Source organism: Rhinatrema bivittatum, chromosome 1 (assembly GCF_901001135.1).
Source record: "Rhinatrema bivittatum chromosome 1, aRhiBiv1.1, whole genome shotgun sequence".
In the NCBI taxonomy this organism is placed as follows: Eukaryota; Metazoa; Chordata; class Amphibia; order Gymnophiona; family Rhinatrematidae; genus Rhinatrema; species Rhinatrema bivittatum.
Window position 1 is genome coordinate 789,405,482 of NC_042615.1, and position 14,322 is coordinate 789,419,803.

Genomic DNA, 14,322 nt, shown 5'->3' on the forward strand with positions numbered 1-14,322 from the left:
TCCAGGCCTAGAAGGATTTCTCCTTCTTCCAGAGAGCTGTCGTCATCTGAGGTATCCGGGTCCCTGGCCGGGAGACTCTTAGGTGAGGCATTCGAGTAAGGCTAGGAGGATTTTTGTGCTTCCGGCAGGGGTTGAGCCTGTGTTGCAGCCAGGGCTGATTGAGCCTGTACAAAGGCTTGCAGCCCTTGGAAAAATTCTAACCAGGAGAAAGTCCCTGGGTCCATGTTAATCCCAGAGGGAGTCGGAGTAGGGGCCCCTGAGGTGCCCTCCTATATAGAAGTCATCTTAGAGTTGCATAGATCTGGGGAGCTATCAAATGTAGTAGCTCCAGACGCGTCCTCAGACAGTGACGGACCAGGCTTTCATCCCCCTGGGCTTCTTCACAAAGATGACACAGGCAGGACTCTAGTTCAGGCTGTGTGGCTCTTATGTGGCAGGCTGTGCAAAGAGAGTACCTTCTGGCTTTCTTAGATGCCGGTGCCATTGAATCTATGTCTAGGCGCACAAGTTTCACGGAGTGCGAGAATTTGTGCAAGGCTGTAGTTATGCGCACGATGAGTATTTGTGGGCGGCTGTACTTAATGCGCAGGGAGTGCGCTCCGGTATGTGCGCGGCTAACTTGTGCCCTTGGCTCTGAATTGTGAGCACCACTGCGCGTGACTCTATGGGATGTGCACAAGTTATGCGCATCGGCCACCGGAATGTCCGCATACCGCCGAGGGGAAGGGAAGATGGTGCCCTCCTAAGGGTCTCCACGTGGACCCTTGCACCGGATCGGGGCCTAGCGTAACCATGGCTGCTCATCCCGATCGGTGCTCCCTTTAACTCGCTGGAAGCAGAGTCGGTACTGCGATCCGAGCGCTGGAGACCTGAATTTAAAGTTTCCTTCTTACCTGGTCTCGGCGCTTACCGCTTGTGCATCAGACTGTCTCTAGCTGCGGGGGGAGAGGGTTTTACCTTCGCCATGCTCGGATGTGCACCCACTGCCTTTCAGCCACTCTCTGGGGGCTAAGTCCTCGCCAGGACCAAGGCACACCTCTGAGGGATATCGGAGATCACCTCAGGAATTTTCAACTGGGGGAGGGACCCTTGGGTATCACTGCAGCAGAGCAGGGCTTGATCTTCTTAAGGTAAATGTATCTTCTTGCAATTTTCCTAACGCTGTGCTAGTGTATGGGCTAGTGTCCGCATCTGCTAGGAGACGGAGTGATACTGGGGAAGTGAGGTCAGTGCAGGGGTGTATGTACCCAGGATGACGTCAGCTTGAAATCTGACTGTCTCCCATCTGCTAGCAGAGGAGCACATAACCCACTGGTCTGAGTCCATCTGGCTACGTGTTAGGAAAACTTGGATGACTTGTTAAGCCTACATAAAACGGATTTTCCCTTGCCCATGCTCTGGTCTAGAGGCTTTGGTTCACCTTTTCAAGTGACCTTTCCATCTTCAAATAGTGAAGCAAAGAAAAATCCCTGTTCTTTGCTAATAGATGCAATGTTGTTGGGATAGTTTTGCTATGTTTACCTTTGCTAATGTGATTGGATTATTCATAGGTTACATGCTTCCTTCTCTTCCTCTTTCATTTGCACACTGTGTGACTTTGCAAAAGTTTCTTTAATCCACCTCATTTCCTGTCATCGCTTCCAGCGCATTCCTTGGTCCCAGCTTTAGCAGGCAAGTTGTGCAAAAGCTTAAAATTGGCCCTTGTAAAACCTATTTCCGTGCTTCCTGTTGTCACTTCTCATTTCTCCTTTTTCAGAGTTTCTCCTCCATAGTTGACTCTTCGGTGGTGCTTTTCAGCAGAGTAATTTCCTAACTGTATAATTACACATTTCTTCCATTGACGTGCATTCTTGTAAATGATGGAACAAAATAATGAGGCACGGAGCAGAAAGTGAAAAAGGCCAATTGGTAGAGGTCAGCCATAAGTCTCTTGTGGAATTGGAGAAGAGGGAGCGAAGGGCAAGTTGTTTGCAATAGTGCAGCACTCGGTTACTGGTTTTATTTGCACAACCTCTTCGGGGTGTTCAATACGGGTGTGCTCTTAAATTTATTTTGGCTTTTCTTTTTTAGGTTTTTCATTTCATTTGTGGTTTATTTTGTTTCCTTTATTTCAAACAAAACAAAGTGGCGCTGACCATGGCCTAGCAGGTGCTGTTTTAAGGGATCTGTGGGGCAAGAGCATCTGTATTGCTTCTGCCCCACTTGGATTTCTACAGCTCCATAACTATGGTAAGGGTGTGAAGGGGGACTTCAGTTTTTAAAGTGCCATGCCTCCATCAGTGTCTCGTTTTGGCAGGGGGTAGTTGGCTTATTGAAAACAAAAAAATGTGCTTGTTTTTCTTTATTAAAATTTCCTATTTCTATGAAAGGGCAGCCCTTGCCTGCATTCTGTGCATCCATCTTGACCCCTTCTTCCCTGGCAATTTTTCATCTGAAAAAGCATTGCTTGTACCTGCTTTTATAGGGTAGTGGGAGTCAAAAAAAAAAAAAAAAAAGCAAATAAAATGTTAAGAATTCTACAAAAATGACTGCAACATAAAATGGAAAATATCAGGGTGCTCCCACATTTGTGAATATTGTGGGCAGTTCTGGTCACCCTTGCTCAAAAAAAGAGGTAGCACAACTAGAAAAGGTGCAGAGAAGGACAACAGCAATGATAAAAGGCACTGGACCGGCTTCCCTATCCTGAGGCTGACCCAGGCTAGGATTTGTCAGCTCAAAAAAGAGGAAGCTGAGTGACCATAACAAGTTTATAAAATGAATGGGGTAGAAGGGCAGCACAAAGGGTAGGTGTTTACCCCTTCAAATAATACGAAATGGAGGGGACCCTCCATGATATTAACAGCCAGCAGGTTCAAAACAAAGTCTGGAAGTACTTTTTTATTTAATGCACGAGTGTTGCCAGATGATGTGGTCAAGCTGACTAGCATAGCAGGGTTTAAAAGAGCTTTAAGTTCCTGGAGGAAAAGTCTAAAACCCAGCTAGCTAGACTAGGAAAAACTATTGCTACCCCTGAAGAAGAAATAAATTGACCAGGTATTTATGACCCAGATTGGTCACTGTTGGAGATAGGATGCTGGGCTTGCTCTGACCCAGTATGGCAACAAGTGTAAAAACAAATATGAGTGAAAAAATAAAACACTATAATCACTAGAAACAACCAGTGCTGACAGGTACACAGTGACTACTGAAAAGAAGAAAAAAAAAAGAGAAGAACCAGTGGCCTAGGCTGGACAAGACATTCAATAGAAAAATTAACAGTGGCTCCCAACTTTTCTTTTTTTGTTCAAAGCCACATCTATATTTTTCTAGAGCAGTGGTTCTCAACAGGTGTGTCGGGAAGTCCAGGGAAGTGTGTCACAGAGCCAGCAGAAGACTGATCTTTCCTCAACAGTCAGGGCAGGAGTTGTCTGACTTTTTGCTTTTATTGGGTACGACTGGAATCTGCTCTTGCTTCCTTCTCCTCTTCCTGGCCAGTGGGAGGTTGTTCCTTCATCCAGATCAGAGCCCATTATCACCAACTCCTGTGTGGGAAGATAGGGATGGGAGGGGGTTGCTGGGTAGGGAGAGATGGAGGATGAAGGGCTGGGGGCTGCTGGGCAGAGAAGAAAGTTGGAAGTGGAGCGAGAGAGAGATGGAGGAATGTGGCTGCTGGGTTGGGGGAGAGGGGAGTGGGGAGTGGGGGATGCTGAGCAGGAAAGGGTAGGAAAGAGGTGGTCAGGTATTTTGGGTAGGGAAGGGGAGAGAGAAGGGCAGAAAGAGTTGAGCAGGGGACAGAGAGACACGGGGAAGAGGATGTGGGGATGGGGGTGTCGGGAATGTTGGACAGGGATATGAGCATGTGACCGGATGATTTGAGTAGCTGGGAGAAGTGAGGGGTGATGGGGCATGGAGGGCAGTGATGGGGTACAAAAGCCAAATCATGACAGTTTTGAGAATATGCTTTTCTTCTCTCTGAACTTTGCTTAGTGTAGGAGGAAATTATATTTTTGATTCGTTTCCAGTTTTGCACTGCATACAGAAGGCTGTCTTGGGGTTTCCATTCCAGATTTTGTTTCCACATTTGTAATTTGTGCTCTTTTATTCTATATTTGGTGAAGGCAGCTCTGTTTGTGTTCTGTGTGTATGTGACTGAGATAAAGTACAAACCCCTACACGCTAGTAAAGTATCAGCCTTATTTGTTGTATTTTCTCAATATGATATTGCACTGGTGGTGAACTGCTGCCTTTTCATGGGCAGGGCTATTGCTGTTTCATTTCTTGGAGTTAGTGCTGCTGCGGTATGGCAGGTTTGATAGATGTGTACAGAGTGGAGTTTGTTTGTATTATTTTACAATGCACCTGGTAGTAGAGGGAGTTTGTGATGCTGTTATTAAGATGACACCAGAATCAGAATATCTTTTTTTGTTTGGTGAGTTGTACGGGGAAATATCTTAGTTCTGCTCTGCACCCATTCTTAGGAAGCGGGGGACTCCTGTGGATGCAGAGTATAGGTTTATGTTTAGTCCCATGATGGTCATGTTCAGTGTGTCACGCATGTGAGCGTCATCTCTCAGGTGTGTCCTGATAGAAAAAAGTTTGAGAACTACTGTTCTAGAGCAGCAAGTTTGTATTTAATGTAGGGGCACAAAAAGTTCCCCTACATATTTATTTATTTATTTATTTATTTACAATCTTTTCTATTCCGTCGTTAAGTTATATACCATCACAACGGTTTACAGAAAGGCACATATATAAATTTGGTAATTGTATATGTTAATACTTGGTTATCCAGATAATTTCTTTAATCTTCTCTTGTATCTCATATTTATCCTGCTCCTGTATAAAAGATTTATATTCTGCTTTTTGCACTTTTTTTTTCAGCATTTCAAAGTGGATTATATTCAGGTACTATAGGTATTTTCCCTATTCCCAGTGGGTTTACAATCTATCGGGCCGATACAGTACAAAGTGCTCCAACGGAACGCACTGTTAACCCTCAATTGGACGCGCGTTTTTGACGCTCTAGCGTTACCCCTTATTCAGTAAGGGGCCGAAAATGCGTGTGTGTCCCCCCCCCCCCAAACCTAATAGGGCCCGCAACATGCAAATGCATGTTGCGGGCCCTATTAGGTATTCCCGCGTGATTCAGAAAGGAAAATGTGCAGCCAAGCCGCACATTTTACTTTCAGAAATTAGCGCCTACCCAAAGGTAGGCGCTAATTTCTTCGGGCACCGGGAAAGTGCACAGAAAAGCAGTAAAAACTGCTTTTCTGTGCACCCTCCGACTTAATATCATGGCGATATTAAGTCGGAGGTCCCGAAAGTTACCAAAAGTAAAAAAAAAAAAAAAAATTTGTAGTCAGTTCGCGGGTTGAAAACCGGACGCTCAATTGTGCCGGCGTCCGGTTTCCGAACCCGTGGCTGTCAGCGGGCTCGAGAACCGACGCCGGCAAAATTGAGCGTCGGCTGTCAAACCCGCTGACAGCCGCCGCTCCTGTCCAAAAGGAGGCGCTAGTGTACCTAGTGCCTCCTTTTACCTGTTTTTACTGCCGGGCCTAATTTGCATACTGAATCGCGCGCACAGGAGAGTGGCCTGTGCGTGCGTCCGCTCTCCCGAGGACTTTACTGTATCGGCCCGTAAGTTTGTACCTGAGGCAATGGAGGGTAAAGTGACTTGCCCAAGGTCACAAGGAGCAACAGCAGGACTCAAACCCTCGTCTCCTGGTTCGTAGCCCATAAGTCAGAGGAACCCAAAAGCAGTATTTTCCGTAATTTTTGTGGGTTAAAATGTGCGCGTTGGATGCACTTTAGGCTATTACCTACGCGCTCCATTGGATACGTGTTTTGGACACGCTGACCCCCATTTTGCATGGGGGGGGGTTATGTACACGCGCATCCAATCACGGGTTGAGCCATGCGCTGTAATGGTAGTGTATCGGCCTGAGAGAGTGGTCCGTTTGGTGCTGGCCAATAATGCCACCCACATATCAAGGCTAATTCAGCCCTGCTGGCTACCGAACACCCTGTGTAAACTCGGTTTCTTACCGTTTTATTTTAATCGTGCTGAATGAATCTTACAATAATGTTAGGTGAATCTGATATTCTGCCTTTCCATCTAGTGAGTACAAAGTGCATGCCATGAGCTTGCTGAACACGTACGGGGAAGGTTACAATTAGCAAAAAGCTAGCATTTGATCTTTCCCGTTCCTGTTAATGGGCACTGGCCCTGTCGTTTGCCAGTCGGGCTTCCCAGCAGGTGGCACTCCCCAGCCTGCTTTTAGATCGGATCCCAGCTGCAGCCAGGCAGGCATGAAGTGAATGTCCCGGGCGAGCAGGAGCCGGTGCCTGCGAGTCTCGGAGGGAGTTTAGGACCCGGGGGAGGGGGGGAAAGGCGGCTGGTAGAAAACAGGGAAGGAAGCCTGGAGGAACTAAGAGTTGCAAGTATTTCTTCAGACTGGCCAGGGCAGCGACTCTCGGGGAAGTTACCGCGGCAAACTCCCGCCACAGCTCGCAGCATGAAGGGGACCTGCTTTAAGGACAACTTCTGGGTAAGGCTCTCTTGGCAGATGGGTGGGCAGGATGGAAGAGCATTGGGGAAATCCAGCAACGTGGGAGCAGAATCAGGCGGGACTCGTTTCCGTTTGCCCAGCTCGGGGAGGGAACGGGTTAATGGCGGTAGTGCCGGGGGGGGGGGAGAGAGAAATTAGCAGAGGCGGTGTAGGGCTACAGTGAGCCGATCGGTGCCCCTAAAAGTCTGGGCACTGGTCTGCCAGCCTTAACGGGGGGGGTCTTGGGTCTGTGCCATGGTCGCCCCCCTTCCCTGTTCCATGCACCGAGTGTGCGGGTTCTCAGCTGGCAGGTGCCTCTCTGCCGGCACCTGCAGCACATTCATTGCAGAGGCAAGACGGAGCTCCGGAGAGGATTTAGTAAGCTACTCTCGCCTTTTTTTTTTTTTTTTAAATGGGCACCTCTAGGCCACCGGATCAGCTGCTGGCGTGCCAGTGCCAGGGGCCAGAACAGACGTCCTCGGCTCCTGGCAGATCCCTGTGACTCTGTCAGCGCCGCACCGATTAGAAGGCAGGTGTAAGAAGGAGAACTTGGGAGCTCAGCAAGCGCCAGCTCCCCCGGTCGGCTGGTTAATCATTGGCCTTCTTTCTTACCGCTCACTGTGGAGTGAGAGGGGGACCAGGCAGCTGCTGCAGCCGATGTCCGTTTAGGAGAAGAGCAGCCTCTGGTCTGCGGGCAGGAACGCAACCCGCTCTTCCTCTGCCCTTTTCTCTCTGCAGTAGCTGATGTCTAAAATGGGACCCTGGCTACAGAGCAGCCATAAGCAAGGCAAAAGCCACAGTCGGAGCTGCCACACATCGAGGCACCCTGAAGATTTTATGCACCGACCTTAACTCATGGGTGGAGTAACTCCGATTAAGAGCATTTTATTCTCTAACCTCTGTCAGCAGCACTGTTTCAATTAGGCTGATGGATAGATATAGATTAGGCTGGGCCGGGAAGCCACTGCTACTGTATTTTTTAACCATATCATGGCCTCCAAGCTGAGTCCTGGAGGGAGACTTTAGGCCCTTCCCGGATTTCAAACCCTCTCATGGTATCCCATAGTTGCAGCCTGGCTTCTTCCATGTTAAGTCGGCACCATGGGTTCCAAGGTGTTCATGAAGAGGGTCATTTCATGGATTTATGCGAGTAAATGTCTCCTTATAAAACTGTGCTGGGTTTGTGTGTGTAAAAATAGGCACATGATCCCATTTTTGCGCCCAGTTTTATGCATAGAAAAAAAAAATAGGCCTTCTGGGAGACGAAGCTGGGCTCCATGCACATACTTTTCATTTTAAATGTATGCGCAGGTGTAACTTTGGTAAGAGTGTGAGTGTCCTTTCAGATCATTTAAAGCAAATGTATGCGTGTGAGTTCACATTGGAAACTGGCGTCCTTTATAAGTGATGTGGGTTGTTATAAACTTGCCCGTTCCCCACTCCAAAGAGGGTATCACAACGCCAGACCCGGCAGACAGACCTAATTATTACCCACACTGAGGTTTTATTTTTTTTGTAAGGCACTTCACAACAGAAGAACAGACCGAACAACAAGATTTAACAATAAGTGAAAATTACCAAGGCAAAACTGTAAAGGATTGGGCATAAGACAAACAAGCATTATAATCATTTTTATGAAAATGAGGTGGAGGAAAGATGGACCTCACCTTCTCAACCTGAAGATCCCAACAGTCACCCTAGCCAGGGCCCGGCTAGCTGTCTTCCTTAAATTACCTGGACCGGCTGCAGTGCTGACGAGAAGGGGGGGGGGGGAGGGGATGGGTCCCCCAGAAGATTAAAGAATGGGGGGTGGGGGAGGGGATGTTACACTCCCTTCTCCACGCAGGCTTTAGAAATCCAGTCAGATACCAAACAAAAAAATCCCTCTCTCCTATTCAGCCAACAGCTCAACATTAACAAAAATAAAAATCAGCTACCCTTCTGCTGTTAATGAGCCGGCAGGAGACCGAGTCAGCATCTGCTCCACTTCAGGCCCAGCGCTGGCCCCTCCTGTCCTGGTTCTTGTACGGAGGCGGGGCCTGAGACTGGAGCAGAGGCTGATTCACTCTCACACCGGCTCATTAACATTCAGCTGCGGCTGTTCACCTCCCAGAGATGGGGGCCTCAGGATCTGACTAAACTAAACTGGGGGGGGGGGGGGGGGGGGGGGGAATGTCTGCAGGGCAAGTTGAGGCGAAGCGTTGGGAAGAAGCCTCCACTGGGCGTAGGGCAGCGCGTGAGGATGCAGGACAGGTCTGGCTTCCGCCTCATCCTCCCGCGATTCCTGTCAGTTCGTGGACCAGGCGGAACGCTGCCGGGAACTGGTGCTGGTCCACGGATTGGTGGTTGAGAAACGCTGCTCAGCCCACTCAAGGTTTTGAGGCAAAATTGTAAGAAAAAATAAAAACAAAGAAGTAAAATGTCTGTCTCTATATAGAGCCTACTAATATTTGGAATGCTGGGCACTAGGACGTATGTATAATGGCTTCATACAGTCAAGAGTCTAATTAGGGCTCAAATTATATAGGAATACTGATTATTTCTGATTTGTTAATAGCCATGCAAATATAACGATTAATACATTGAAACATAGAAATGACGGCAGAAGAAGACCAAATGGCCCATCTAGTCTGCCCAGCAAGCTTCACACATTTTTTTCTCTCATACTTATCATTTTCTCTTAACTCTTGGTTCTATTTCCCTTCCACCCCCACCATTAATGTAGAGAGCAGTGATGGAGCTGCATCCAAGTGAAATACCTAGCTTGAATACATCAAATTGATTATATCATAAAAGACCATGCATACAGGGAAAGCTATCTATCTATCTATCTATATACAATCTCTGTCTTTCTATAGATTTATTTATTTAAGAATCTTTCTATACCGATATTAGTATAAACATATTAAACCAATGTTAATATACTAAACCGATATTAGTAGAAACATCACATCGATCCTATTGATGTTCAGAGTGGTGGCCATTAGGACAGGGATGGGTAAATTATTATTATTTTTTTTAGGCAGGGTCACATTTGCGGCTCTCACCTCCACCAGAGGGGAGGGGACCCACTCGGAGATCTAGTCAGGGAGATGGAGGGGGGGGGGGGCTGTCGGCTCATTTGTTGTGAAGTTTCTAAGTGGGCCTCAGGCTCACTGGAGGACTGGTTCCGTCCATGTTCACCTTCTCTCCCTCTCCCCTTCAGATACCTGGGACAGAAAAACAAACAAACAAAAAAAAAGAGCAGATAGAAGGAGGGGTGGAAGATGGAGGGCCACTAACTTGGTAGATCTCTTGCCACCCATTCTCATCCAAGGTGCCTATGTGGGCTCTGTAACTCCCAGCAGTGGGGTCTCCCCCCACCATGGTGGTACGATACAAGGGTGTCAGATTCCGATGGTTGTTGTAATTTGGGGAGCCACCGAGATCCAGTGGCTGGCTCCCCCTTCTTCTAACACTCGGCAGTGGCTGGCTCCCCCTTTATTCTGCTGCATGGCCTCGGCGGCTGCCTCCTTTTCCGCTCTTCCCAACTACTGGCCTGATGTCATCATCAAGGGCCTGAAATGATGCGCTGAGGTGAGCTACATTGGGCCATGGATGACCACGATGATGATGATGATGTCAAGTCAGAGCATTAGCAGGCTAGAACTAATGGACCATGGGAAAGAGGTGGGCGGGCTAACAAAACGATGGTGATGTGTTGGTTCTGCTCCGTGGGCCGTAGTTTGCCCACCTCTGCTGTAGAACTGGTGTATCTGCCTTTTTCTCTCTACGTATACTGCTATTCCTGGTGTGTGTGTGTGTGTGTGTTTAGTTTACCGTAATGTCTATTAGCCTTTTTCAAACCTTTGCCTACCTGCAGAAGACTTATGTGCTAAACAATACAAAAGTCAGCCTGCTGCCACTGTCTCCTGCCCTTTGGAAGGCAGGTCAGAGCATGGACTCGTGAGGGACAATCCAAGGCAGGGCCGGGTTTTGATATGGAGTGGAACAGCTGTGCTGGGCTTTGCTGCACTCGAACCTGAGGCTTCATATTCATCAGAACTCAGTATATTTTCACTTCTGTGCGTCTTCCAGCACAGACATGGGGGGGAAGGGGGGACATCTCCGATTTATATCTGAAATCAAAATAGGGGCATGCGTCAGAATGGGGCTTTCATTTTCATTAATCATTTTTTTTGGTGGGGGAGAGCTGGGCCCGGCAGTCCCTTTCTGCTTGGGACTTCTGATCATTCGGAACCGCGAGTCTTTATTAGAAACCACCTGGTGATTTTTCTCTTATTTTATAGTCCACTCGCTGCAGCAATAGTTGTTGGCCTTGAACCATGCACCAGGGCTTATCATGGGCCCTAAATCTGGCCAGCAGGTGTCGCTGTTGTGCAATGACTGGAACTCCTTTCTCCGAAGAGCTGTGAACACTTATCTCTGCAGCACTGCCAGCCCAGCAGTGGGAAAACTTTCACCTAGGACTCAAACCTTTTGTCTTCTGCATGGCTGTGCGCAGCTCTGTCGTCGGGCTGGCCTTGCCCCCTTTCTTTTGCAATGAGACCCATGAGCTCTTATTGGCTGGCAGGCGATTCCAAGAATGCTGCAGGCACTAGTAAAACCAATTAGAAGGAGAAAAATGACTTAAAAATAAAACAGCAGACGGGAAGAGACTCTCTTTTTTTCCAAAAACGAGGAAATGTGTGACATGCTCTTACAAAATTTATCAGGCGTATCAGAGAAATGCTTGCCATATAAGCCAATAGGTTACATTTATACTACTACTACAGATATATATTCAGAAGGTCTCTTCTTAATAGAGCTTACAATCTAGTCAAGACCAACGTACAGGACAAATAAGAGACTTTGGGAATCTCATTTATTATGAAACGTGGTTAAAACCACCAAGGCTATGATTAGGAGAACCAGAGATTAAGATTGAAGAGCAGTCTCGAGAAGGTGGGTGTTTGGGCTGCATTTGAATAAGGCCAGAGAGGGAGCGCGATGCACCAACCCAGGAAATCTCTTCCAGGCCTACGGTGCAGCAAGGCAGAAAGCACAGAGCTGGAAATTGGCAATGATAAGAATGACTTAACCCAATGAGCGGAGTCCTCGAGCGGGGGCATTGGGAGAGGTAGTGACAAGCTCCAGAAGGTGAGAAGAAGAAGTGGATAGGGAGACAATGTAGTGACTTGAGAAGAGGGATTATACAGGCGTAGTAACATTGGCGATTTGGGGAAAATGAGTTTTGGATGGATTGTAGTGGGGAGAGATGGTTCTTTGGGAGATTTACAAGGAAGAGGTTGCAATAGCCTAAGTGGGAGGTGATGAGAGAGTGGATAAGAGTTCTGGTGTGTGTTCAGGAAGGAAGGGATGGATCTGGGTGATGTTATAGAGAAAAAAAGCCCCAACGTGTTTTAGCAGTGTTTTCAATGGGCATAGAGAAAGAGATGGAGGGGTCAAAGATGACCCCTGAGGTTACAGGCTGAGAAGACTGGGAGGATGACCATGTTATCCATTGAACTAGAGGAAGGAGGGAAGTGGAAACTGTATTCTAGGTAATATTCATTTTGTTAATTATTATCTTTCCTTTCTCAAGATCGTGGAATCTTGTTTTTTTAATTCTTCTTTTGGATAATGATTTGTTTAAGAACCGCGTATGTTAATTTGGTTATGTCATGATGCTGCACATTATCTTGTGCTACTGTACTTGTATTTCTTTGTTATTATTTTCTGTGCTTTGATATTGTCTTTACATTTGCACTTTTCTTTTAGTTATTTATAATTATACCCCACCTCGAGCTCTGTGGATGTAGCAGGCTCTAAGAATACATTCTACATTTTTGTTTGGGGGATGGAGGTGAATGATAAGAAGATCTCTCCTGACCATGATAAGTGCCATTTAAACCTGCCCCAACATCATGTGCAAAAAAACCCCAAAAAGTATTATTCAACTGTACATCAAAATAAAATTATAAAAATCTTTCAAAGAACGTCCCTCACTGTGTCCCAAAACATCAATTATCTTCTTATCCAGACAGTCTAGTCCAGTTTTTCCTCAATTAATCCTTTGATACTCTCAAGGAGAGAGATGTCAGTAAGTGATTATCCCCGTCTGACCAATGGAACACCATCCGGGAAGAGTCCCCCACATCGGCCGATGTTTCTGTGTCATATGCTTCAGGCCAGGGAGAGGTAATTGCAGTCAGCGTATTCTCTCCAGACACCTACTGTACTGAATGTCTTCAGACGGTACACATGCAGCTGGCTGGGCCCCGACTCCATAAAGCAAACCAGTGCCGGAAGGCACGGAGATTATAAATGCCATGGAATCTTTGATTTTGCCGCAGAGCGAGGTCGGCTAAGCATTAACCATGAAGCATTCCCCCCCGATGGGTTACTTTCAAATTCCTTCTACACACACACACACACACACTGATGGTTGCAGTCATAAGAAAGCTGTTTCGGACACAGCAAAAGTTTCGGAAGATTTTTGAAAAAACAATACTGGCAAAATTGGTTCGTTTCCCAAACATAAACGAATATTAAATTCATTGTATGCACAGTAAATGAAATAAACTCCACTCTTCGTTCAAATAGTAAATGACAGCAGATAAAGATCCAAATGGTCCATCCAGTTTGCCCAGCACGTTATTTAGAGTAGTAACTGTTGTTCCTTGCAGGTTATGCCCATGCCTTCTGTTCAGGGTAGTAACTGTCACTCTGCAGGTCACCCACATATTACACCTAAAAGTCAACACTGATTATCCCCTCCCTTCATTTCCTTCCTTTAGCCACTTGGGATCCTCTGTTTATCTGATGCTATTTTGAATTCCATTATTGTTCACTGTTGATTATAGATCTTGAAAAATGAACCAAAGTCCACGATGCTTATACCACTGCCAGCATAAATGAACTGTCAATTTGAAAAAAGATTAAAGCAAATTCATTGCCAGAGGATGTGGTGAAAGCTATTATTAGTGTAACTGTGTTTTAAAAAAAGGTTTGGACAAGTTCCTGGAGGAAACCATTATTAAGGTGGAGCTGCACAAATACACTTCTTATTCCTAGGATAAGCAACATGGAATCTAGCTACCCTTTGGGATCCTACCTGGATTGGTCTCTGTTGGAAACTGGATACTGGGCTTGATAGATCTTTGGTCTCACCCAGTATGACAAGTCTTATGTTCTTATATGTTCTAAGCACAAACAAATCATAAAACTGTATACAAACTGTAAGTAACTGTTGATTGGTTCATTTTTCAAAGTTGAAAAAGATAATCACCCAACACTGTCATTCACCATATGCGTTCCTTCTCTCTCTACCCTGTAGATAAGTTGTCTTTGTTTTGGCATTTTGGAGAAAAGTGCCATGCAAAATCAAATAAGGGTAAGAAACACTGCTTAGAATTAGAAGAACTGCCATACTGAGTGCTAAAGGAATCTAACTGCTAACTGATCATTTATGGTATCACCTAGTCACAGTGCTCACGAAACTTTTTTCCAACAAATATTATGACATTGATTATAGAAATTAATTAGACCTGAAGTCCAAAAATCATCCATGGCACATAATATAAAAAAAAATAAGATCATTAAGACCTGCCAAACTGGGACAGACCAAGGGTCCATCAAGCCCAGTATCATGTTTCCAGCAATGGCCAATCCAGGTCACAAGTACCTGACAGGATCCCAAATAGTAGATAGATTTCTTGTTGTTTATGCCCAAGGATAAGTAAGTAGTGGTTTCCCTAAGTCTTCCTGGTTAATAACAGTTTATGGACATTTCCTCCAGGAAGTTACCCAA

The 14,322-nt window shown here is 46.2% G+C and overlaps 1 protein-coding gene across 2 annotated transcripts in view; it reads left to right on the forward strand.

Moving 5' to 3' along the window:
- Positions 1-6,355: 6,355 nt before the first annotated feature.
- The window catches only part of PSTPIP2 (proline-serine-threonine phosphatase interacting protein 2), a 179,472-nt gene continuing 171,505 nt past the window's right edge, over positions 6,356-14,322 (forward strand). The window contains exon 1 of one of the 2 annotated variants that reach the window (XM_029580853.1): positions 6,356-6,530. In XM_029580853.1, the coding sequence (XP_029436713.1) occupies positions 6,498-6,530 (33 nt within the window). In that variant the 5' untranslated portion in view covers positions 6,356-6,497. The remainder of the gene's footprint in view (positions 6,531-14,322) is intronic. The other variant, XM_029580844.1, reaches the window with a different exon arrangement.